The 27,131-nt window shown below is 32.6% G+C and overlaps 2 protein-coding genes across 2 annotated transcripts; both read right to left on the minus strand.

The window, feature by feature from the left end:
- Window positions 1-242: 242 nt before the first annotated feature.
- On the minus strand, window positions 243-15,674 carry DEFB114 (defensin beta 114). Its single transcript, XM_087437882.1, has 2 exons — window positions 15,617-15,674; window positions 243-385 (listed from the first exon to the last, which is right to left on the minus strand). The coding sequence occupies exons 1-2, from the start codon at window positions 15,672-15,674 to the stop codon at window positions 243-245; spliced, it is 201 nt and encodes a 66-aa protein (XP_087294008.1).
- A 10,222-nt stretch (window positions 15,675-25,896) lies between these two features.
- On the minus strand, window positions 25,897-27,056 carry DEFB113 (defensin beta 113). Its single transcript, XM_087437830.1, has 2 exons — window positions 26,843-27,056; window positions 25,897-26,126 (listed from the first exon to the last, which is right to left on the minus strand). Exons 1-2 carry the CDS (start codon window positions 26,898-26,900, stop codon window positions 25,897-25,899), a joined length of 288 nt encoding a protein of 95 aa, XP_087293956.1. The 5' UTR covers window positions 26,901-27,056.
- Window positions 27,057-27,131: the final 75 nt, after the last annotated feature.

Here is a 27,131-nt window from a genome sequence, read left to right on the forward strand (position 1 = left end):
AACATGGTATCCATATGATGGGAAATTAGCACCAGATATGCCTCTATCAAAACTTCTAGCTTAGAGAAAATAAGAAAGGTCCTACCTCATTCCATCAAATACATAATTAATGTCTACAAAGGAACATATCAACGTTGGCTTACGTGTTTATTTATTACAAAGGTTCCAATTATATTCTTACACCTCTCTGTGCTGGTGCACACATGACTTCTTTGGTCAGAGGTACCTCTTCGTTTTCAAGATTAATCTTCAAACAACCTCTCAATGCAGCAAATCTTACTAGGTGAGAAACATATGTCAATTTGCTTTTCCTCTTTAAGACAGTATCTCCTGCAGTGACCGAAATATTTAGAGCACCGATCAGGATCCACCAAGGTACATGTAGCTGTGGTAAAAGAAGAGTAACTGAAATTACTGATCTCTTATTTAAGAGCATATTATTTCTTATTACAAAAAGTGCTATGTGTACATTGTACAAATTTGGAAAATACCAAAAATAAATAGACACCAAAAATATTACGTATCCCTATATATATATGAAATTTAAACTTGCTTTTAATTAATATATGATTAATTTTTTTCCATATATTACTCTCCTCAAGAAGAGTCAAGATTTTTTAGAACTATATAATATTCCCTTGCAGTTTATACATGACAATTTATTCAACCTTTCAACTAAGTCATATTTAAAATTTTAATATTTTAGGATTATGATAAGGAAATTTGTATCGCATATTTTAATGTTTACATGATATGTATTTAGCATACTTATCAAAGAGTTAAGATTCTAGGGTTCTTAACTTATATACTGCCACCAACAATGTATGTAAATTTTGCCCCAAAATAAAACAGCATCTGTTGCAATTTTAATTTTTTGCTTTTGGTAATTTGTTGTGAACAATTTTTCTTTCTTTTTCTTTATTTAATTATTCATATACTTTGCTTATTATGTTATTGGCATTTTTTTGTTGTTAATGAATTCATAAGAGCTCTTTTTATTTTTTAAAAACTTGATTTTTTTAGAGCAGTTTTAGGATTACAATAAAATTGAGAGGATGGTACAGAGGTTTCAAAATGAAATGTATCTTCATTTATTTAGTTCTTTGATTTCATCCATCATAGTTTTGTAGTTTTGCTCATATAGATCTTATACATGCATAGCCTTCCCCATTATCAACATCATTCACTAGAATGGAACAATTTTTACCAAAGATTAACCTACACTGACACACAATAATCACCCAAAGATCATAGTTTACATTAGAGTTCACTCTTGGTGTTGTACATTCTGTAGGTTTGGGCAAGTATATGATGATAAATATATACAATGGGCAAATATATCATTATAATATCGTGCAGAGTATTTTCACTGCCCTAAAAATCTTCTGGGTCTGCCTATTCATCTCTCCCTCTGCCTTTTTGGCAACCATTGACTTTTTTATTGTCTTCATAGTTTTAACTTTTCTTGTCATAGTTGGAATCATACAGTATGTAGCCTTTTCAGATTGCCTTCTTTCACTTAGAAATGTGCATTTAAAGTTCCCACATGTCTTTTCTTTGGATTGATGGCTTGTTTCTGTTTAGCACTGAATAATATTCCATGGTCTGAATGTCCCACAGTTTATTCATTCACCTACTGAAGGACATCGTGTATGCTTCCAAGTTTTGGAAATTATGACTAAAGATGCTATAAACATTCATGAGCAGGTTTTCGTCTGGACTTAAGTTTTCAACTTTTTTGGATAAATGCCAAGGAGCACAATCACTGGATCATAAGGCAACAGTATGTTTAGTTTTGTAAGAAACTGCCAAACTGTCTTCCAAAGTGACTATACCATTTTGTAATACCACCAGCTGTGTATGCGAGTTCCTGTTGCTCTATACCCTTACCAGAATTCGGTGTTGTCAGTATTCTGGATTTTTGATGTTCTAATACATGTGAAGTGATATCTGATTGTTGTCTTAATTTGCATTTCCCTGATGACATATGATGTGGAAGATCCTTTCATATGTTGATTGTCCATATGTATATCTTCCTTGGTGAGGTGTCAAGATTTTTGGCTAATTTTTTAATCTGGTGTTTTGTTTTCTTATTGTTGTTTTAAAAGTTCTTTGTATTTTTTGGATAATGATCCTTTATCAGATGTGTATATTGAACATATTCTTCCAGTACGTGGCCTTTGATCTCATTATCTTGTCGTCGTCTTTCACAGAGCATAAGTTTTTAATTTTAATGAAGTCCAGCTTATCAATTCATTCTCTCATAGATCTTGACTTTGGCATTGTATCTAGAAAGTCATCGCCATACGCAGGAAATTTAGTTTCTCTCTTATGTTATTTTATAGGAGTTTTATAGTTTTGCATTTTACATTTAGGTCTATGATCCATTTTGAGTCAATTTTTGTGAAAGGGGTGAGGTCTGTGTCCAGATTCAGTTTTTTTGCCTGCCGATGTCAGTTGTTCCAACATCATTTGTTGAAGAGACTATCTTTGCTCCATTATATTTCCTTTTCTCCTTTGTCAAAGACCAGTTGACTATACACATGGGGGTCTATTTCTGAGCTCTCTATCCTATTACACTGATCTATTTGTCTATCCTTTCACCAACACCCCCACTATCTTAGTTACTGTAGTTTTATAGTAAATCTTGAATCAGGTGGTGTCTTTTTTCCAACTTTGTTCTTCTCCTTCAATATTGTGTTAGCTATTCTAGGTCTTTTGCCTCTCCATATAGACTTTAGAATTAGTTTGTGGATATCTGCAAAATAACTTCCTGAGATTTTGATGGGGATTGTTTTGAATCTATGGAGTAAGTTAGAAAGAACTGACGTCTAGACAATACTGAGTTTTCCTATCCATGAACATGAAATTTATCTTCATTTATTTAGTTTTTTTATTTCATCCATCATAGTTTTGTAGTTTTCCTCATATAGATCTTATACATATTTTGTTAGATTTATATCTAAGTATTTCATTTTGGGGATGCTAATGTAGGTGGCATTTTTTAAAATTTCTTATTCAATTTGATTATTGTTGGCATATAGGAGAGCAACTGACTTTTTTATATTAGCATTGTATCCCACCATCTTAGTATAATCACTTAAGTTCCAGGAGTTTTGTTTGTCAATTCTTTCAGATTTTCTACATAGATAATCATGTCGTCTATGAACAATGACAATTACATGTCTCCCTTCCCAATCTATATACATTTTATTTCCTTTTCTTGTCTTATTACATTAGCAAGAACTTCCAGTGTGATGTTGAAAAGGAGTGCTGATAGGGAACAACTTTGCCTTGTAGCTGATCTTAGTATGAAAGTTTTGAGTTTTTCACCATTAAGTATGTTGTTAGCTGTAGGTTGCTTGTAGACAGTCTTTATCAAGTTGAGAAAGGTCCTCCGTATTCCTAGTATACTGAGAATTTTTATCATGAATGGATGTTGGATTTTCACAAAAGCTTTTTCCATCTAATGATATGATCATATGTGATTTTCTTTTTTAGTTTGTTGATTTGCTTGATTACGTCAATTAAATTTTGAATGTTGAACCAGCCTTGAATACCTGGGAAAAATTGTGCTTGGCCATGGTATATAACTCTGTTTATACATTGTGGTTTTGATTTACTGATGTTTTTGGAGGAATTTTACATCTATGTTCATGAGAGACATCAGTCTGTGGTTTTATTTTCTTGTAGTGTCTTTGTCTGATTTTGATGTTAGTGTAATGCTGGCCTCATTGAACAAGTTAGGAAGTATTCCCTCTGCTTCTATTCTCTGAAAAGATTGTGGAGAGTTCACATACTTTCTTCCCTAATTGTTTGGTAGAATTACCAGTGAATACATTTGGGCCTGGTGTTTTCTGTTTTAGAAGGTTATTAATTATTGATTGAATTTCTTTAAAATAGGCCTATTATCATCATCCATTTCCTCCTATGTGAGTTTTTTCATGTTGTGTCTTTCAAGGATAGGTCCATTTCACCTAGGCAATCAAATTTTTGACATATACTTGTTCACAGTATTCCCTTATTATCCTTCTAATTTCCATTGGATCTGTAGTGATGTCCCCTATTTCGTTTCTGATATTAGTCATTTGTGTCCACTATAATTTTTGCTTAGTCAGTCTGCCTAGAGGCTTATTAATTTTATTGATCTTTTCAATGAACCAGCTTTTGGTTGTGTTGATTTTCTCTATTGATTTCCTATTTTCAATTTTATTGATTTCTGCTCTAATTCTTATCATTTCTTTTCTTCTGCTTAATTTGGGTTTAATTTGCCCTTCTTTTTCTCATTTCCTAAGGTGGAAACTTATATTGTTGATTTTAGATCTTTATTCTTTTCTAATACATTCATTCTGTGTTATAAATTTCCATCTAAACACTGCTTTCACTGCATCCCAAAAATTTTGATAAGTTGCATTTTCATTTTCATTTAGACCAAAGTATTTTTAAATTTCTCTTGAGATTTCTTCTCTGACATACATGTTATACCAAGAGCTCTTTTTATATTAATGATAACAACTTTTAACTGCCATATTTGCCATAAATTATTTTCCATAGTTGTTTACATTTTGTTAATAGTGGTTTTTAGACAATAAAAGGTTTATTATAAGATAATGCATATTGATTTTCAAAAATGTAAAAAAATCTTGTAATTTTAACATGCAGAAATATATAAAAAAGTTATGTTTTTAATGTATTATTTCACCTTCACTATAAGGTATTCTTACATAAAATATTTTTATTTTATATTTTATTATAATATTTTTTTCTTTAAATAAATGGTAATTGCCAGATATGTAGTTAACTTCATTTCTCTTAAATTAATAAATAATTCTCATACCATTTTTTGAAAAATCCTCTCCATGCTTTGAAATGATCTTCATTATATTCTTAATTAATGTTCTATATTATCAATTCTCACAAACTCTAAACATGTTTTGAGCTATCTATTTAATTTTGTGGGTATATGCATTGATTTTTTTAAAGAAAAACAAACAGCTAATCAAAATAAATAATAGAAAAAGAGTATGATTTATTATATTTTATTTCTTTATATATAAATAAAAAAGTAAAGCAAAATTTGCAGAAGAGTGTCCAAACTTAAATTCCCAACTAAGAGTATTATTGAAAATTAAGCCCTTGTGTAACACAACTTGGGTCAAGAAATAGTACATTACCAACATCAAATATGTGTCCTCTCTCAATCATATCCTGTTCTACTCTATCATTTTCAAAATAAACTATTATCTTGACATACTATTTTGTTTTAAAACTTTATGTGAATGCAACTGTACAGTATAAATATTTTCATGTCTGAATTCTTTCACTGTTTTGTGTAACTGTAATTCTTCCATATTCATTATGATATAGTATTTTGTCATATATACATATTACACCCTATCATTAATTACTGATGAATATTTAGATTGTTTCTAGTTTTGGAATACTCTTGCACTTGACTCTTAGGGCACATGCTCATGCATTTCTGTTGAGCATATCCCTAAGGGTGGAATACAAGGGTATTGTGTCTTCATAGCTCCAACTTTAGGAGATAAACATGGTTCCGAATCATCTCTGCTACTTTAACCTACCAGCAGCATGATATAATAATTGCAGACATTTCAAAACCTAACCAATGTTTTGCATTTTTAATTTAGTAATTCTGATAAGACTACAATGATATCTCATACATCTCATCTCATATCTCACAATAAATTTTCATTTTTCTGATTACTGAGGAAATACAACATCTATTCATACGTTTATTGACCTAGTAGATATCCAGTTTAGAGAAAATGATTAGGCTTTGTCCATTTTTCTAGTGGTTGGTCTTTTATTATATTATTTGTATAAATTCGTTGTACATTCTAATTATGTACCATTTGTATGCTAAATATATTGCAAATATTTTTTCACAATATACAGCTTGCCTTTTTACTCAATGATGTTTTTGATTTATAAAAATTTCCTAATTTTAATGCAGTCAATATTCTTGTTTTTACTATTAAGAAATATTACTCCGCATGTGCCTAGATTATTAATAAATTATCCTCTATTAACTTGTATGATTTATTGTTTTGCCTTTCATGCTTACATCTGCAGTCTACTTGCAATTGAGTTTGGCTAGCAGTCAAGAGATAGCGGTCAAATTTCATTTTTTCCTCATTTGGATATGCAATGAAATCAGCCCTATTTATTGAAAAGTTTATTTTCCCTGTTGTTTGCAGTATCATCTTTATCATTATTCAAATGTTTGCATGTGTATGAGTCTGTTTCTGGATTCTCTATTCTGCTCCATTGATATATTTTTTTCACCAATACAACACTGTCTCGTTGATCAATTCCTCGCACCTCAGTCTTCTTTTGACATTAATATCTTGATTATTATTTAATGCTTTACATTTCCATACCAATTTCAGAATCACAGTGTCAGTTTTCACAAAACAAAACAAATAGAAAAATACTTTTGGGATGTGATAGGATTACATTAACTCTATGGATTAATTTGGGAAATAGTGACAGTTTTACAAAAATGAATCTTCTAATTAATTATATGACATATCCTTCCTTGAATTAAGGTCTTCCTTTTGTTTTCTCAATAATATACGTTTTTTTAGCTGTCTGTATATAGGTCTTATAAATCTTTCTTTAGAGTTATTCCTTTGCACTTGATACTTTTAATGCTATTCTAAATGGTATTGAATTTATAATATCATTTTCTTCTAGTTACTAATATATAGAAATCTAATTGATTTTTATACTGATTTTTTAATCCAGCAATCTTGCTAGACTCACTCATTAATTCTTTTAATTTATCTGAGGATCCCTTGGCTTTTTCTACATACACCACCATGGAAATGGAATACTGACAGTCTTTCTCTTCTATTCAAATCTTTATAAAATTTATAACATTATTTTCTTAATGCACTGGCTAGGACTCTATCGCAATGTTATTTGAAATTAATAATACAAGGCACTCGTTTTGTTTCTGATCTCAGAGGATAAATTTTTATTATGTTGCCATTTGGTAGGAAGTTTATCGTAGGAATTTTTTGCAGATAAACTTCATTAGATGCATGAACTTAATTCTGTTTATTTGCCAAGACTTTTTAAAAAATAAGGAATTTTACCTAATAATTGTCCTTACCAAATGACTTGATAATATCAATTTTCTCCATTAATCTGTTCATGTGGTGACATTGATTTTAGAATGCTATATTAACCTTGCAATCCAGGAATTCAAGCAAACTTTTCTGATATTGATTTGATTCTAGTTTTTTTTATTTTTTTTTAAGATTTTTGCATCCATGTTCATGAGTGAGGTTGACCTTTAATTTTCTTTCTTGTAATGTCCTTATCAATTTTACCACCAGGTAATCTTTATCTCACAAAATGAGTTAGAAGTATCCCTTCATTTTATATTTTCTTGAAGAATTTGTGTATCATTGGTTCTGTTTCTTCTTTAAATATTCAATAGAATTCAACAGTAAAGTCACCTGTGTGAGGTGTTTTCTTTATAGGAAGCTTAATTATTATGGATTCTATTCCCTTAATGGATTCAGAGCATTTAGATTTTCTTGTTTTTTGGGGGGGTCAGACTTATTATGTTGCATTTTTGAGGAATTATCCATTACATATCAATTTTTGAATATATTGTCATAAAGTTGTTCGTAACATCCTTACATGATCATTTTAATATCTGTAGCAATGTACTAATATCTCTGACAAAGTTGATTTTGCCTTTTTTCTTTTCAGCTTTGTTAAAGCTTTATTTTTTCAATGAGAACTTTTAAGATCTACTCTCTTGGCAACATTCAAATATGCAATACAGCATTATTAACTATAGTTACCATGCTGTATATTCTCATATCTTATTTATTTTAAAAGCTTTATTAATTTTCTTAGTAAAAAACAAAATTTAACCTTTTTGAATATGTTTTTTTAATTGGAAAAATTGGACATGTAACATTGTGTAAATTACAGCAAGTTACTTTGATACATTTGTATATTGTAATATGGTTGCCAATGTAACACTATTTATCACATTACATACTTATAGTACAACATTACTATATTCCATATACTGTACATTAAATCTCTAAGCCCATTCTAGTACTGTTATGAGTTTGTACCCTTAAACACCATCAATCTTATCCTCTAACCCCCCCCCATCCCCTGATAACCACCATTTTTTTCTCTCTCTTTTTTTTCTTTTCACAGGTTTGAATTTTTTTAGTCCAACCACTGTGGAGAATAATATAGCAGTTTCTCAAACAATTAAAAATGGATCTACCATACGATCCAGCAATTCCACTTGTAGTGTCTGTATTCTAGTTTATTAATATCTGCTTGTGTGTTATTATATCCTTCTTACTTTGGGCTTAATTTGATTTTCTTTTTCTAACTTGAGTTAAATTTTTAGTTACATTTTTAGCTTTAATTTTTCTCATGTATGGATATAATGGTACATAAACACTACTGTAGCTGTAATCCATGAGCTTGGATTTATCTCATTTGAAAAATCTCAGGTAAAAATATTTTCTAATACCCATTGATATTTCTTCTTTGAATTAGATCAAGATTTGTTAATCTTCATGTTTAAATCTTCTATGTTCTTACTTTGTGTTGTTTTTCTATTTTTTGTGTAACTGAGCAAGGTATGTTATCAACAAAACTATTATGGCATTCTCTACTTCTTTTGTGTGTCTTTTTTTTTTACACATTTTGAGACTAAACTATTAGTTGCATTAAATTTATGATTGCAATATTATGCTGTTGAATTGGATCTTTTGTCATTCTGAATAATCATTCTTTGTCTCTAGTAATGCCTTTTTTCTTAATGTCTACTTCATATATTATTAATATAGCTACTTTACCATGCTTTTTATTAGGTGTTTATATTATATTTTTTCCTATTCTTTAGATTTTACAACTTCTATTTTCTCATATGTTAGATATTTCTCTTATAAATAGTCACTACATTCAAAGCTGTATTCACTTCATTCAAAAGATTCACTCTAACTTTTTTAATTTTATGTTTATATTTACAATAGTAATATATGTTGGGTGAAATACATCTGTTACTTTTCTTCTTCTATCTCTCTTTCCTATCTTCTTTTGTCTGTATTGGTTGTTTTTTATTATTCCATCACCCTCATTTACTATTGTGTAGTTATATTATCTTTTATTATTCTTTTACTGTTTATGCTAGAGGTTTCAACTTACCAAAGTCTTATCAAAAGTCATTGCACTTTTTTTTCTGTGTCTCTGAGCTACCACATGAGAAGATAATTTTCTTTCTATCCAAACAACGCTTTTAAGAATTTCCATTAATATAGGAGTGCTGATGTCGAATTCTTTGTTTCTGTTTGACTGAAAATATCTTTATGTAACTTTCATCCCTAAAGGCTATTTTCATTTCCTGCAGAATTCTAGATTACAGTTATTTTCTTTCACTGAAGATATCATTGCATTCTCTTATGATGTCCTTCTTTGTCGTCATTGTTGAGAAGTCAGCCGCCAATTTATTTGATTTTTTGAAAGCGATCAGTTTTCTTCAACTTTTACCTTGTCTCTGTATTTTTTAGCAGTTTACTATGTTTTTTCTTCCTTCTTTTCTTCCTTTCTTTCCTTCCTTCCTCCCTTCCTTCCTTCTTTTCTCTTTCCTTCATCCTTCTCTCTCTCCCTCCCTTCCCCACTTTTTTTCTATTTTCCAATCTTTAATTTCCCCTTGTTTCATTACAGATATTTTCTTCTGATTTATCTTTCATCTCTATTAAATATCTCCAATTATGCATAAATTACTGCTTAACACGCTCATTGTGTTTTTAATTTTGCTTTATTTTATTTATTTGTTTATTTTGTCCTGGTAGGTACATAAGGCTATCAGATATCTGCTTTTCACCTTCTCTCCTGCCTCTTGAAGAACGGGCAGGTGCTTCTAGGGAGAAGAGCTGCATCAAAGGTTGATCTCAGCCAGATTGTTTTGTAATTTTTAATTGATCTGTGAACTGCAATGCCTTGAAGTAGATTTGGGACTTTTTCTTTTTCTTTCTTTCCCCCATCCCCCTCGGTGAGGAGGTTATATGAAAAAAGCATAATTTTATAGTACGTTTTAATATCAGGTTGCTATGTGAAACAGACTACTATAATTTTATAGTGTTTTAACATATGGTAGAGCAAACAAATCACTATTCTTATTTTTCAAAATCTTTGTGTGGTATAGATTGATAGTTTTTCTAACTGCAGAGTGATGATGAGTATATAGCCATGGTCTTTGAGCTTGAATTTTAATTTTTTCTTTTGCTAACTATGTAACTTTGAGAAAGCTACTCAAGTTCTATGTGCCTTAGTTGCCTCATTTGTGAAATGGAGACAATGGCATCTAATTCACACAGTCTTGGTGAGACATGAGAAGTTAATATTTAAATATGTTTATAACAGTGCCTGGAATATGATAGTTTCTCAGAGATTAAGAACTATTATTAATTAGTGGTGAACAAAAGACTAGTTAAAATTAAATCATTATTGAGTGCAATTTTTAGACCAGGCAGTGGGCTTTATTCTGAGGATAAAAAAAAACATTGAAGCAAGGAGATAAACACACAGGCATGAAAGAAAAAGATAGATTAATTAAGTATCATGATAAAGAAATATATTGGGTCCAATATGTGAACAGATAATGGTTTGCTTATTGTTGTGAATGAAAGAGAACATGGCATGTTTAGGTCCAAAAACTAAAAATAATGAAAATAGTTTTCAGTCATTCAAAACCTGTGTCCAGTATTGTTTTAAATATTTTGTATACATTATCTCGTTTAACTCATAAAACTTTGAAGTAGATGATGTTCAGATTAAAAAACCTGAAGCTTTGAGTAACCAAATAATTTTCCCAAGGATGCAAAACTAATGCTTGCTTAACCCAGGAATCAGTCTTAAATTGTTTCAAATCCAGAATTCACACTTTAAATATTTAATCCATGGCCTCTACATTGAAAAGGTTGAAAACTGACACATGAAAAGCATTCAATGGGTTTCTGGATATTGCCTCAAATTAGACACTGCTTACTATACATCTGGCTGTCTCTAGGAGACTTAATTATTTTATGACAACAGAGGAACATGAAGATATGAAAATTGGAAATTGAGTGTTAGGTGAATGACAAATAAAATGGAACTCTATTAAAATGCATGTGTTTGTACATGTAAAGAATCATTATAATAAATACTTCATAAAGTACTCTATATATCCTTAATAAATGATTTTCCAGGCTGCAACCTGAATGTAGGAAAAATATTTCCTTAGACAAATTTAAATAAAAGAATTCTATCCTCTCTATTTGGAATTCTCTGTGAATTCCCTTGACTTTGGTATGTCTTAACTCAAAAGTGGATGATAACTGGGAATTTAATGTCACTTTTTGTTCCCCATCTTTTACCCACATCTTATTCAGATCTTAGAATTAAATCCTTGTTTTCTTTCTGTTCCTGAAACATTATCAGTTTGGTAAGGGTTATACTTATCTTTTATCTTATGGCTGGGACCTGTATCTCTACTATTGAGCAGACTTATATCAATTAATAGTACTACCATGTAGAAGTCATAAGAGTTCTAAAATATTAATATTTGTGATTTATTTTTCCTTAGCTTATTCAAAAATGTTTAAAGGGTCTACAAATTGAGGAAGGTGTAATTCTTTCTGTCAGGTAGATAAAAATATAGAAAGGAATTAAGACTAATTTGTAAATTACTTTAGCTAATACAAACTAATCATTGCCATAAGGGTAGCACTAGCATGGCGTTCATTTGTTTTAGGACATCTCTCTGGATTGCTTGGGAAGTTATTTAGTTGATCAATAAAATCCGAGCCAATTTGAAGAGGCTTTTTTTTTTTTTGCTGAGGAAGATTATCCCTGAGCTAACATTCATTGCCAATCTTCCTCTTTTTTTTTTTTTTCTTGCTTGAGGAAGATTAGCCGTGAACTAGCATCTGTGCCAATCTTCCTCTACTTTACATGTGGGACACCACCACGGCATGGCTGGTGAGTGGAGTAGGTCCGTACCTGGGATCTGAACCTGTGAACCCAGGCCGCAGAAGTAGAGCATGAGGAACTTGAACCACTCAGCCACAGGGCTGGGCCTGAGACTATTTATTTTTATGGGCTCCACTTTTCTTCCAACGTTTTATCTTATTTCTCAGGTAACCAAGTTGCCTTGGTGACTGACTCATCTTAATTTTAAAAATAATAAAAGGTGGTGCCCGCCCTGTGGCATAGCGGTTAAGTGCATGCACTCCACTGCAGTGGCTTGGGATTCTTGGGTTCGGATCCCAGGCACTCACCGATGCACAGCTTCACTTGTCGAGCCATGCTGTGGCGGCGTCCCATATAAGGTAGAGGAAGATGGGCACGGATGTCAGCCCAGGGCCAATCTTCCTCAGCAAAAAGAGGAGGATTGGTGATGGATGTTAGCTCAGGGCTGATCTTCTTCACACACACACACACACAAAATAACAATAATAATAAAACATAGAATACCCGGACTGATATTGTCTTCTTGCTAACATTTCAACACAGATGAATGTCTCTGCTCTATTTTAGACTCAGCCTCCCATTCGCCACGCAATATATAATCAAGTCTCCAAGGCTACCACGTTTCTGCCATTTGAGATCCATGACCTACATCTTAAGAACTGGCTACATCTGGACACTACCTTGTATTCCTTCTCCTCTCCTACTTCCTCTTCTCTTCTTTTGTCCTTTCTACTTCTATTCCTCTTCTTCCATTTTTTATAATATTGCAGGACGATATCCAATGTGATAAACACTTTGCTTACATTATCTCTTTTAATCTTTGCAAAACTTTATTAAATTAATGATATTACCATCCATTGTACAGTTAGGAGAACTAAAGCTTCCTCCACAAATACAAAGGATTCCCAGGTCCTTAATATAAACCCTAATCTATTTGATGGCAAGCTCACTCTATAAACCACTATAGTATGCTGTTTTTACTATCTCTATGGATTATTTCATGCTTGTACTTCCCCTAAAATTTTGCCCATTCCTTCATGTTTTAACTATCATTGGTATCGGTTGCTATCAATTTTCTACAACTGGTTTCTCTGGCATGGTATCACTCTGAACTAAACACTGATTTTACATCTTCACAAAGTATCCACTTAGACTGAACACTTTTCCTTGCTTCTTTTGTGACTTTAAGGTTTTACTAATAGCCAAACCACAACGTTGTGCAACTGATATGTACTATTCTGTGAACTCCTTCAAAGCCATCCACTCACCTACTTTGGCATCTTGTATTGCCCTTCTTGTTTTTTTGATCTATCAAACCAAATATAGAGCATTCTATCCATGCTAGTAGGCATTATAACTTAGTAACTGTTTGAATGATCAAAAGGTAAGGGAAAGCTTGTAGTCATATTCATAGACCAAGTGGTTTCATAGCCTTATTTAAAGTTTTTTGCAATGCTCAGAAAATGTAGGGCATGATGGTATAGACCCTATACATCTGAAATGCAGCTATCTTCCCATGTGACCTCACTGCTTTTGACCAAATTATCTATTCAGCCTTTTCTTTAACCTCAGTGCCTTCTATAGGACGCAAGATGAAGTAGAAAGAACAAATATACTGGAATCTGAAAGCCTGGATCTGTATTCCATTTAGCACACATAGTAGTATAGGTGTGACCTTGAAAAACTGTCTTCTTTGATGTCATTTTCCTCTTCCATGAAAAGAGGCAATTATAGTCATCTCATAATGTTACCTGAAAGGTCAGATTAGGTATCTCCATGGAAAGTTATGGAATGGTGTTCGGCCTGTACTAGACACCCATATTTACTTTTTGTCTTCTCTTTCTTTCTCTCACTTTCCAAGGTCTAAATACAAGTGTCTTACTGCAATTTCAAAGCTCTTCATCAGAGAATTGAGGACATTTTTTTCAAACCTCCAAGGTTGCCTTAATTCCATCATTCTTTCTATTTAAAGTGTACTTATATAAACTTTCTAAATCAAGCAAATGCATTGATTTATCTGAGTTTATTCAACTAGCTTGTAGTATGCTTAGAGAATTACTATCTTTCACTTCTCTGTTTCCTCAGTGTCAGCATTGTGCTCAGTAGATCACTGGGTACTCAATATTAGATGATTATTGATTGACACACTAGCACCATGTCCCTCAACACCTTCCCTAATCACATTTGAGGTCTTCACTTCCTCAGGCCCTTTTCATTATTAATAATAACTGTAACAACAGCAACAACTATAATAATAATAATAGTACCTAAATTGGTACACTAATTTTCAGTTTGTAGGGCTACTTTCTTTTCCTTTTTTTTTGTGAGGAATACCGGCCCTGAGCTAACATTTATTGCCAATCCTCCTCCTTTTTTTCCCTTTTTCTCCCCAAAGCCCAAGTAGATAGTTGTATGTCTTAGTTGCACATCCTTCTAGTTGCTGTATGTGGGACGCCCCTCAGCATGGCTGGACAAGCGGTGCGTCGGTGCGTGCCCGGGATCCGAACCCAGGCCGCCAGAAACGGAGCGCGCGCACTTAACCGCTAAGCCATAGGGCCGGCCCAGTAGGGTTACTTTCCAATACATTATTTCACTAAATCCTAACTGCAGTCTTTCGAGGTATGTATAATTAACAGGCACAAAATGTTATATTGGATCTTTATTTTCTAAAATTGGAGTTGTTATTGATTCTGCTTGTATTGTCTTTGTTTTTTATTAAGAATGTTGACAAATCACTTAAATTCTCTTGAGTGGCAAGGTTCACAAGCTATTAAGTAGGGAGCTAGTAATAAAATCTAGATCTTCTAAATTTGAATTCAGTTCTATTTCTGATACCTGTTGTACCTCTTGAATTTCCAACTTTCTAGGGCCAAACTAGAATACTTTTGGGTGTAAATTTACATATCTATTATTAGAGGGCCTGAATTGCCTCAGTGGTTACATCTGTCAAGAATATCATATAATCACCACCAAGGGCTTCATTACAGTACATATTTTGATTATTTTTAATTGATGCATAAAGTCATTGCTATATTCCTTTACTAATGCGTTAACTAATTTGACAAAGATTTTTGAGGTACTATTTCTTTATTTTTTTTTTTACTATTCTTTTATTTCTGTTGTACTTCATTGCCCAGCATATTATGAGCCTATATCTTGGATCATCTTATAGATTCTGTTATTGGTATCCCAAGAGATATATACTATCGTTCTCAGTCCATTCATCTTCTCTGGGGTTCAATTTATTATGAAGCCTTCACTTTTGAATCTTATAAGTAAATTTAATAGATTATTATTTTCTTAACAATTTAAATATCTAAAAAAAAATCAAGGCCCAAAAAGAACATAAGATCTCACCTTAATCATCTCATTTTATCTGCATATTAATTTTCAAAATGAGGTAAGTAAGTTACATTAGTATAACACTAGACTAAATGAGGAAACCAAGATTCAACATAATCAACAGACTTCTTTAACTGACAAGATTGTGTTAAGAATCTGAGTTTTCCAATTCATCACCTAGTGTTTCTATTTTTAGCTAGAACCTATATGTTACATACAAACACACAGGAAGCATCTGTTTTACCTTGTAGAATGAAGGTCACGTAACACAGAAAATGGAGGAGATAGTAAAAAATCTTCATTCTGTAGAAAGAAGCTGCTGAAAAAATTGGTAACAAAATCTAGAGACCAGAGCACTTTCCAAAAAGCCAAGAGACCTTTACTATTTATAGTTTTCTAATGGAACAAAAATTCTCTTCATCCGGAAATTGTTTTAGTTTTGTGTCCTTGTCTCTGCTCCGCTGACTAGGGCTGTAGGCAGAATTACCCAAATTGAAAACTCTTGAAGTTAATTGGTCTTGAGGAAGGAATCTCTATGTGGATGATAGCTGTAAACATGACATCTTTATATGATTGGTGATCAATTAAACATCAACACTGGGGGTATACATGGAGTGGGTTTAAGAGAAATATGTATTTACCATTTTAGCTGTAAAACAACTGAACATTACCCTGTCAGTTAAACTGACTACTTCTCAAAATATATTCTAGTCACTAATCTGATGGGTTAATTCATCAATATGTCCATAGATATATAACCAAAATCTTCACTTATATCCAGTTATCTCATTAATTTCCCCAAATTATTCATTTACCAAAAGCCAAATATTAAGCCTCAGTTTTGTCACTAATTTTTATTACTTTTTTTCAGATGCAACTTGAATATTCACGGAGCTCTCTTTTTTCCTAGAAAAGCCCAGTTAGTCTCCATTTATTTTAAAAATTTTTATCGAGCTCTCTTTTCCTAGAAAAGCCCAGTTAGTCTCCATTTATTTTAAAAATTTTTATCGAGCTCTCTTTTCCTAGAAAAGCCCAATTAGTCTCCATTTATTTTAAAAATTTTTATCGAGCTGTCTTTTTCCCTAGAAAAGCCCAATTAGTCTCCATTTATTTTAAAAATTTTTATTGAGGTAATATATGCACACAATAAACGTTGAAAAAATCTTTGTAATGAATAGAAATAATTTCCCACCTCAATCTCTCCCTTTTCAGGTCTTCTGGTTATTATTAACATGAGAATTAGGATATAGCTTATACTTTGTCCTTGCTTGGCAACCACAAAGTATATCTTTTGTTTTCCACTAAGAAAAATGTGGATTTAGATCACTTATACTCTCTCCTTTGCTGTCCTTCTCCTCAAATATTTGAAAGTTATACTAATTTTTGAAAATTTCTGTAGGTTATCTTCAAACATTTAAATACCTGTATCTTTTCCCCACCAACTTTAGTCACAATATTAACTCTTCTATATTTAAAATGAAGATATTAGCCCCTTTGTTATTCACTCCAACATTTCTCCTCACTTTGCACCTCTCATTCACTTGTTGTTACACATTTCCTTTTATCTTGTCTAGGATAATATTTGCCCTCTGTGTATAACCAGGATTGAGACACTCAAGCTTTATATTTAACTACTGTAATACAATAAGCAGTATGGATTTTGTTACCTTTTTTATGTGTCTAATATGACAACACATGCTAATCAAAGACAAATGTTCTTGGTCTTAAAGTCCAGTGGATTATTGTTATTATTTTACTATTATTTTTTCTTTTATTATTACTTACTTTTCCCTTATTTTCATTTTTTTCTCAAATGTTTTCAGGTCTTTTAGTTTTAGTTGTTTCTTTTTTCATGTGTGAGGAAGATCAGCCCTGAGCTAACATCTGCCAATCCTCCTCTTTTTGCCAAGGAAGACTGGACCTGGGCTAACATCTGTGCCCATCTTGCTCCACTTTATATGGGACGCTGCCACAGCATGGCTTGACAAGTGGTGCGTCTGTGCCCGCCCGGGATCCGAACCTGCAAATCCTGGGCTGCCGAAGTGGAGCGAGCGCACTTAACTGCTGCGCCACTGGGCCAGCCCCAGTTGTTTCATTTTTGATTATGACATTTTTGAAAAGTATTTTTTTTTTTGTAGTTTTCTTGTAGGTATGGGCAAAAAATATAAACAATGGTCATTATTTATCCTCAAGTTTATCTTAGTATCGTAGGCGATTCCTATGCCTGTTTCATTCTGAGAGTGTCTGACCTTGTCCTCCTGTGTTGAATCTACTGGTATCTAGACTCATGCCTTTTTTTTCTTGTTTTTCTCCATCCAGAAATTTTTTCAGAAAAGATGAAAAATATGGCAATTTCCTTGCTGGAAAATATTTTTATTCTGCCCTTGTGTTTGATTGTTTGGATGTAAAATCTAGGCTCGAAATTATTTGAAGTTGTTACTCCACTAACTTCTAGCATCCAGTCTTGCTGATGAGAAATCTAATGCTAGGATAGCTCCTTTTAAGTAGTTTTATTTTTCTCTCTCTAGACACTTTTAGGACATTCTCTTTATAATTCATACCCCAAATTTTGTGATTCACACACTTCCTGGTGTGACTTTCTTTTTTATAAGTTATGTCTGGCATTGGTGAGCTTGTATCTTTCTTCAAATCCGGGAAATTTTCTTCTCTTTTTATACTTTTTTCTCTGATAAAGTCTTTTCCTCCTTATTTGTTTGTTTGTATAGTTATTTTCTGTCCTTTGGGGATTTCTTTTAGTCAAATGTTGGAATGTTCCTCTATACTTTTATCTTTACTCTCATACTTTTTTATCTATTTACGTTGTTATTTTGCAATGTTAAATACACATTTCTCTTTTATTTTCAGTTTTTCTATTTTTTTTTTTAGCAAACATATTTGGAATATAAGTGCCCTTATATGTTCTCTGATTGTTCTTTTGTCATAGAGCAGTATTCTTGCTTTATAGATGTAAAAGTTTCTTAAATCCCTCTGCAAATATATTTGAGAGTTTCGTTCATTTATATTAAATTCTGTTTTCCTTGAACTATCTGTTTTCTCGGGGCCTAGCATTCTGTTTGTCATCATAGTCTTAGCTACTCATGCTGCTTGTTTCACATATTGTTGTAAAATCATTGGTTTTAGGATGAAGAACTGGATAACTTGTGGGGATTTTCTTGGATGTTGCTCATATCTTTTTCCCCCAAAGACCTCTCTTCAACGGAATTCTCACGGCAAGGTCTGTGAATGTGGGTTGAATGGGCTTCTTTAATGTGAACAGAAGGGATTAGGACTCTCGAAGTCTTGAAGAAGAAACTGCCTTTTTTCTGGGGCAAAATTTCCTATACTAGAAATTTTAGCTCTTGTCACATGATTTGTTGAATTAGTGTGTGGTTTTATTTAAACAAAATTAAAAACTCGGGGAGAAAAGAACTGTATTTGTCTTGTTCAACAGTGAATGTCCAATATGTAGAAATATTTTCATTACAGAGTAAGAACTCCAAAAATGAAAGTATAATCCAAATGAATTTCCTTGGGATCTTTGTAAAAAATCAATTGACTACATATATTAGAGTCTGTTTCTGGACTTTATATTCTGTTTTGTTGATCTATATTTCTCTCCTTTATGTCAATAGCAAATTCTCTTAATTACTGTAACTTTATAGTAAAATGTGAAATCAGGTAGTGTAAGTTTTACAATTTAGTTCTAAATTCTTCAATTTATCGTTGCTCTTTTAGGTCTTGTGAATTTCCATAAGTAAGATTGTCAAATATATTTAAAAAGCCAGTTGGATAAAATATGGAAACAACCTATGTGTTTAGCAATGCATGAATGGATAAAGATGTGGTATATATAAACAATGAAATACTACTCAGCCATAAAAAAGATGAAATCTTGCCATTTGCAACAACATGGATGGACTTGAAGGTATTATGCTAAGTGAAATAAGTCAGATGGAGAAAGACAAATACTGTATGGTTTCACTCATATGTGAAATATAAAACTAACAAAACAAAACAAAAACAAACTCATAGATACAGACAACAGATTGGTGGTTACCAGAGAGGAAGAGGGTTCGGGGTGGGTGAAATGGGTAACAGGGGTCAATTGTGTGGGACAGATGGAAACTAGACTTTTGGTGGTGAGCATGCTGTAGTATATACAGATATAGAATTATAATGTTGTATACCAGAAACTTACATAATGTTATAAACCAATGTTACCTCAATAAAACAAACGCAAAAAGCCAGCTGGAATTTTGGTTGGGATTTTGTTGAATTTGTAGATCAATTTGGTGATATTTGATGTTTTAACATTTCTAGTACATGAACAAAGTATATCTCTCCATTATTTAGTTCTTTAATTCCTCTCAGCAATGTAGTTTTCAGTGTATAAGGAGGTATTGCATATAGCTCTATCTCTATTTCTCTCCTTAATTTTGTCATTATTTTGGATACTTTCATATATAGTATTTTTTATTTATTTATTTATTTGTTTTTGTTTTTATTGCGGTAACATTGGTTTATAACGTTGTATAAATTTCAGGTGTACGACATTACACTTCTATTTCTGCATGGATTACATCATGTTTTCATGTTTACCACCCAAATACTAATTGCAATCCATCACCACACACATGTGCATAACTATCCCTTTTGCCCTCCTCCCTCCCCCTCTTCCCCTCTGGTAACTACCAATCCAATCTTTGTCTCTATGTGTTTGTTTGTTGTTGAGATTATCTACTACTTAATGAGTGAGATCATATGGTATTTGACCTTCTCCCTCTGACTTATTGCACTTTGCATAATACCCTCAATGTCCATCCATGTTGTCACAAATGGCTGGATTTCATCATTTCTTATGGCTGAGTAGTATTCCATTGTGTATATATACCACATCTTCTTTACCCATTCATCACTTGATGGGCACTTAGGTTGCTTCCAAGTCTTGGCAATTGTGAATAAGGCTGCAATGAACACAGGGGTGCATGTATATTTACGCATTGGTGTTTTCACGTTCTTTGGATAAATACCCAGTGCTGGAATAGCTGGATCATATAGTATTTTTTAAATTCCATTTTCCAAGTATTTATTGCTAGTTTACAGAAATATAATTGATTTTTATATTGATCTTGTATCAACAACCTTGCTAAATTCAATTATTACTTCTCTTGTCTTCATTTTTAGATTCCTTAGATTTACTGTGTAGACAATCATGTTCTTCAAATCAAGACTGGGTTCTTTTTTCATTTGTAATCTATATAACTTTATTTAATTTTTTTATTGCATTTTCTAGGATTCTCTTACAATGTTGGATTGAAGTGATGAAAGTGAACATCCTTACCTTGTTCCTGATCTTTGGGAAAATGCATTCTCAGTCTCTGACCGTAAGAATGATGTTTGCTGTAGGTGTTTCATAGATATCTTTTTCAGTTTGAGAAAGTTCCCTTCTATTTCTGGGTGCCAAGGGTTTTTATCATGATGGGTATTACATTTATTTCGAAGATTTGTTTGCATCTATTGATATAATCATGTTTTTGCTTTTTCCTCTTGCAGTATGGGGAATTATGCTAATTGATTTCTGAGTGTGAAACTAAATTTTCATTTTATTTGATAATATTTTGTTAGGATTTCTACATCTATATTCATGACGAATACCAGTCCGTAGTTTCCTTGTAATTTCTATTTGAGGTTTTCTTTTTTTTTTTTGTGAGGAAGATCAGCCCTGAGCTAACATGCATGCCAATCCTCCTCTTTTTTCTGAGGAAGACTGGCTCTGAGATAACATCTATTGCCAATCCTCCTCCTTTGTTTCCCTTTTTCTCCCCAAAGCCCCAGTAGATAGTTGTACATCATAGTTGCACATCCTTCTAGTTGCTGTATGTGGGACGCCACCTCAGCATGGCTGGAGAAGCGGTGAGTCGGTGCGTGCCCAGGATCTGAACCTGGGCCACCAGTAGCGGACAGCATGCACTTAACCGCTAAGCCACAGGGCCAGCCCCTCTATTTGAGTTTTGGTATGGGATAATGCTGGCTTCCTCATATCATTTGGGAAATATTTTCTCCTATTGTATTGTACAGAAGTATTTATGTATAAAGGGTATGCTTTCATTATTAACTATTTGGAACAATTCAATGGTGAAGCCATCTGTACCTGGTATTTTCTATGTGGGAAGATTCGTAAATATATATTACTTTTAAAAATAGATATAGAATTTTTCAAGTTGTAAATTTTTTCTTAAGTGACTCTTGGTAGTTTCCATTATTCGAGGAATTTTTCCTTTTCAAAAAGTTATCAAAGTATTGATATAATGTTGTTTATTACCTTCTCTGATTGTTCCTTTAATATCTGTTGCATCTGTAGTGATTTCTCCTATTTCGTTCTGGATATTGGTCATTTGTGTCTTCTGTCTCTCTCTATCTTTATCAATCTAGCTAGAGATTTTGGCAAAACAATTTTTTACCTTTTTAAAGAATCAGTTTTTGTTTTTATTGATTTCTTTCTGTTTGTCCATTTTATATTTAATTAATTGCTGATCTTATTTTATTATGTCCTTTATTATGTCCTTCCTTCTGCTAAGTAAAAATGAGGATTTCATTGAAGTGCATATTTTATTAAATTAGTCTTAATTTACCCTTCTTTTTCTAGATTCTTAAAGTGGAAGCCTAAGTCATTGGTTTGAGACATCTCTTATTTTTTAATATAACCATTTAAAAGACTATGGTTATAGTCTTGGGCTCTCTCTTTGTCTCTGTATCTTTCTCTGTCTCTTTCTGTGTGTATCACTGTGTCTCTGTCTCTGTCTCTGTCTCTCTCTGAAGCCCTAAGTCCAATAGCTGTCAAGAATGAAGCCTGCCAACAACCACATGAGTGAGTTTAGAAGCGGATCCTTCAACTCCAGCTGAGTACTGAGATGTCTACAGCTTAGGTCACCTGCTTCAGTGCAACCTCATCAGAGACCTTGAGACAGAAGCATCCAGCTCAGCTATTTCTGGAAACCTGCCCATAGAATCCATGAGATAATAAAGGTTTTTAAGCTGTTACTTATTGGAGTAATTTATCACGCAGAAATATATAACTAATACAATATCCTATCTTATAGTCTCTACCATTTAATTGCATGTTCACAATATTTACATTTAATGAAATTATAATATATATAATATGGTTGTGTTTAAACCTGCTAGCTTGTTATCTGTTTTCTATTTGTTCTCCCTGCCTTTGTTCTCTTTTCTTTCCTTTCCTATTTGTGTATTTTTTAATAATTACATTTTATCTACCCCATTGGCTATATATTTTGTTATCTTTTCTCTAGGGTTTATAATATAGGTCTTTAACTTTCACATATAATGCAAAAGGCTTCCAATCCTATTCTTCTGTTTTCCCCTTCCCATGATTTGGGTTATTGCCATTCATTTCTTTCTGCAATGCTATAAACTGCACAATATATTATTACTTTTGCTTTAAGCGGTAAATTATCTTTTCTAGAAATTAAAAACTGAGGAAAGGATATTTTATATTTACCCAGAAATATACAAATTCCAACTCAATTTATTCCTTTGTGTAGCTCCAAATTTCTGTCTTGTATACTTTTCCTTCTGCTGGAAGAATTTTGTATATTTCCTCAAGAAATGTCTGCCAGAAATGTGTTCTTTCAAGTTTTATTTGCTTGAAAGTGTCTTTACTTCACTTCCATTTTTGATACTTTTTTTTCGCTGAGTAGAATTGTAGGTTGACAGAATTTTTTTCACTATTTAAAGATGTTAATACATTGTCTTTTGGCTTGCATAGTTTCTGACAGGAAGTTTACCTATATTCTTCTTTTCATAACAATATTACTGAGATTTAGTTCATGTGCCAAACAATTTACTCATTCAATGTGTGCAATTCAATGGTGTTTAGTAGCATAACCATCACCACAATGAATTTTACAATATTTCAATATCCAAAAGAAACCTGGCACTCTTTAGCTGTCACCCTCGCAAGCTCCTCCTCCCCCTAAGTCCTAGGCAACCACTAATCTACTTCCTGTATGTATATATTTGCCTAGTCTGGATAGTTTATATAAATGGAATTACACAATATGTGACAATTTTTGACTCTCTACTTTCACTTAGCATAATATTTTCAAGATTTATCCATGTTGTAGCATGAATTAGTACTTCATTCCATTTTATTGCCAAATAAAGGCAACATGATAGGCCACATGAAGTTTACCCATCCATCAGTTTATGGACATTTGGGCTGTTTCTACCTTTTGGTTATTTTGAATAATGCTGCTATGAACATTTGTGTACAACTTTTTGTATTGATATATGGTTTCATTTCTCTTGCATTTCTCTTGAGAGTGGGATTGCAAAGTCAAATGAAAACTCCATGCTGGTCTTTTTCAGGAACTGTCAGACTCTTCTAAAATGTTTGCACCAATTTACATTGCCACCAGCAGTATATGAGAGTTCCAATTTCTTCATATCCTCACCAACATTTGTTAATGTCTGTTGTTTTGATTATAGCCCTCTAAGTGGGCGGGAAGTGGTAACTCATTATTGTATTGATTTGCATTTCCTTGATGGCTATTGAGGTTAAACATTCTTTCCATCTGCTTATTGAACATTTGCACATCTTCTTTGGAGAAATGTCTATTCTACTCCTTTGTCCATTTTATAATTGGGTTATATGTCTTTTTATTATTGACTTGTAGATATTTTCTATATATTCACAGCTACCATGACTGGGAGGCTGCTGGTTCAAGGCTACTGTGGAGCTCGGGCGAGTTGAATGGTAATAGAGCAGTTGAAACGCGACAAAACTAGCTGTTCTTACTTAGAGTCAATGTGTTTTCTTAGATAAATGCTCCTTGGATTTTTGCAATTCTGTGGTTAATTTTCAGAGCTCTTACAAGGTTGATTTGACAAGGTCTTGCCAGTGTTTTGTTGCTTTTATGAAGGACCAGATTTTTGGAGGTCTTTACTCCATCATTTCAGAAGTCCTGCCTATGATACATTATGTATTGTTTCTTTTTCTATTTCTTTTCTTAAACTTTTATAGTTTGGAAGTTACACAAACTTCTGGTCGCTGTGCTGAAACTTAATGGCTTAAACAAAAACCATTTTATTATGCTCATTGCTTCTATGGGTGAAAATTAACACAGAGCGTGGTGGGAAGGGGTAGGTTCTTTTCTTTTGTATCTAGGACCTCATCTGGAAAGACATGAAGACTGGGAGTGAGTTCTCATTGGCTAGCTTATACTTCTTACTCTCCTTAGTGGAGTTCAATTTTCCTTAACCTACTTTAAATGTTGTTCCATGGGATTTTAGACTTTTTTTTGTTCTCAATCTGTAGTGTTCCCCTGGATGATTTTATCTCATTGCTTCAGATAAACGTTCCTCAAATCTATGTTTGAAGCACATACAGCAGAAAAATCTAAACTCAACATGTCATAAATGTTCCTTTTCAAATCTATACCTCTTATCATAAATGTTCCTTTCCAAATCTATACCTCTTAATATATTTTCTGGTCCATGATTTCGTTGTTCAGCAATTTCTCTATGTCAGAAAACTGGCAATTATCCCTCTCTCTTAAACCCCAAATTCACTGAACTTCTTTCATTCCCTCTAAATCAGAATTCTGAGTTAAATTTGTATATTGTTTAGATCTGTGCTATAGCTGTAGGTAAAAAAATATGTGCTGTGAGGACTTTAAATTCTGAATATCAAGTATTTACTGATGGAAAGCTTTATAATTTGTAAGAAAGTTTCTATTAACATTAGTTCAATATTGTTATATAATTAATGTGGAAAACTGGAAACACAATGAGTTCATTGAAGACAGGGATGAGGACAGAGCATTAAATACTGAATTATAATATGAAGGAATTAAATAAAATTCTGAAGGACCAGGAGAGAAGACCCTTGGATTGCCTGCCTGTGTTCAGAATTTATTATGATAAATAGTTAGCTCTGAATAGTAGAATTAGAAATGACTTTTATTTTTATCTTCAGACATTTCTGTGTTCTTCCAAATTTTCTTATTATTTTATAATAAGAAAAATTTATACTTTTAAAGTGTTTTTAACTTGCTTTTAGTCTCATCATATTTTACTCACTAAGTTTTGCTTGATTGCTCTTTCTCACAATTATATTATCAATACTGTCCTTGCATGTGATTAAGATGTACGCAACTGTGTCCAAGACCCAAGCACATTTTTGCTGAAACTGCATAAATGTAGCATAAACCATGGTTGAGGGTTGATACCTAAAAGATCATATGAAAATAACTGGGCTACTGCATAGGGCAAATAAATAGGCCAGAGGTAAAGGGAAGTGTTAAGGATGGAGGTTGTTTGTCATACGATGGAGGAGAACTTCTGCCAATTTAATGAAAAGGCTACCACTCTTCTTTATTTCTCTTGTACTAACTCAACATTGAACTCACTGGTTCATGATATAGTTGTGTAATCCAGAAAGACACACACATGAAAATAGATTCATAGAAAGTAGAAAGCTCATTTTTATTAATAACATTGTTACAATTTAGAGTTATGTAGTGTAGTAGAATTATAAGTTACATCTGTAGAAGTCGTAGTACTGTTGTGTCTAGAGGTTGGCTTTTGGTATTCCCGTACAACACAGCAGGGCTCGATATTGCAGTAATTATAGATGTATTCCCAGATGTTGCATGAAGTCTTGCAAGCACCACGAACAAGGTAACATTCTCTTTTTCTCTCTGCAATTTCTTTTGTTGTTTTCTGTGAAACTAGGAAAAAGTAGCTATGATCGTGATTCCAGGTTTAATCCCCTTGTGTAAACAGCTAGCTAGCTAGCTACATAAAATTGTTTAAAGTATATAGTTAAACCACTTTGTTTCTGAAATTATGCCCAGGCAACTCTATTGAAGAGTTTAGATTTCATGTCTTGTAAATTGGTACAATATAAATATTTATCCAACAAAATTTCCTTTGCCATTAGCTATTTTTTTGTACATAGAATATCCTTAAATATCTAATCTGTGCATGCTTCCTCAAGAGTAAAAAGAGAGGGATATGGAAAAAATAATCTATATGTTTTGTGTTCTAAATAGCCATCCACCTCCAATGCCCCCTTCCCCACTCCCCTATAAATACTAGGCCAATTGTAGAAAGCTTAATTTTGACAACACTCACAATAGCAGTTCCTTAAATTGCATTTAAAAAGAGAAGGCAGTAGGAGCATATAAGGAATTATAATCTCATCAAACAAAACAACAAAATAAACAGGTTAATTCTACACCTTGGAATTTTTTTCCATTATCTTTTCACCTATCAATTCTACTCATTTCTTCTTCCATGCAAAATAATTAAGAGTGAATTGCATTATGAGTTCAGATGGAGTCTCCTGACAATAATTTATTTGTTTTATTTTTCCGGAGTAAAGCCTTAAAAAAAAAAATAAAATATTTGCCCTCCCCTCCTTTTCCATGTTAATAAATATTACCTGATGGACCACAAGACACAGCGAAGACAAAGGTCAGGAAAATACAAAGTATCTTCATTCCTGATATAATTACTTGAGTGAGGTTGAGGCAGAGCTCAAAATGCGAGTTGTGTTATTCTTTGATAAAAGAAAGATGAACTCTTGTTTTTATAGCCTTCTCAGGGTGATTACTATTCTGATTAATGCCACTTTTCAAGATTAAGCACATATTCATGTAAGTATTGTGCAATAGCAACAAGCATAAGAGAGGACTTAGTTCTGTTATGACCTTAATGAGCCAAATGTGAAT

The sequence above is a fragment of the Ceratotherium simum genome, chromosome 13, assembly GCF_057802395.1.
Source record: "Ceratotherium simum simum isolate JZ-2026a chromosome 13, ASM5780239v1, whole genome shotgun sequence".
Classification (NCBI taxonomy): domain Eukaryota; kingdom Metazoa; phylum Chordata; class Mammalia; order Perissodactyla; family Rhinocerotidae; genus Ceratotherium; species Ceratotherium simum.

Coding starts and splice junctions, on each gene's coding strand:
- DEFB114 (XM_087437882.1), bottom strand. CDS start 15,674: ATGAAGATTTTTTACTATCTCCTCCATTTTCTGTGTTACGTGACCTTC. Junction 386..15,616: donor CGTGACCTTCATTCTACAAG/GTAAAACAGATG, acceptor CTTTTACCACAG/CTACATGTACCTTGGTGGAT.
- DEFB113 (XM_087437830.1), bottom strand. CDS start 26,900: ATGAAGATACTTTGTATTTTCCTGACCTTTGTCTTCGCTGTGTCTTGT. Junction 26,127..26,842: donor TGTGTCTTGTGGTCCATCAG/GTAATATTTATT, acceptor ACTTTTTCCTAG/TTTCACAGAAAACAACAAAA.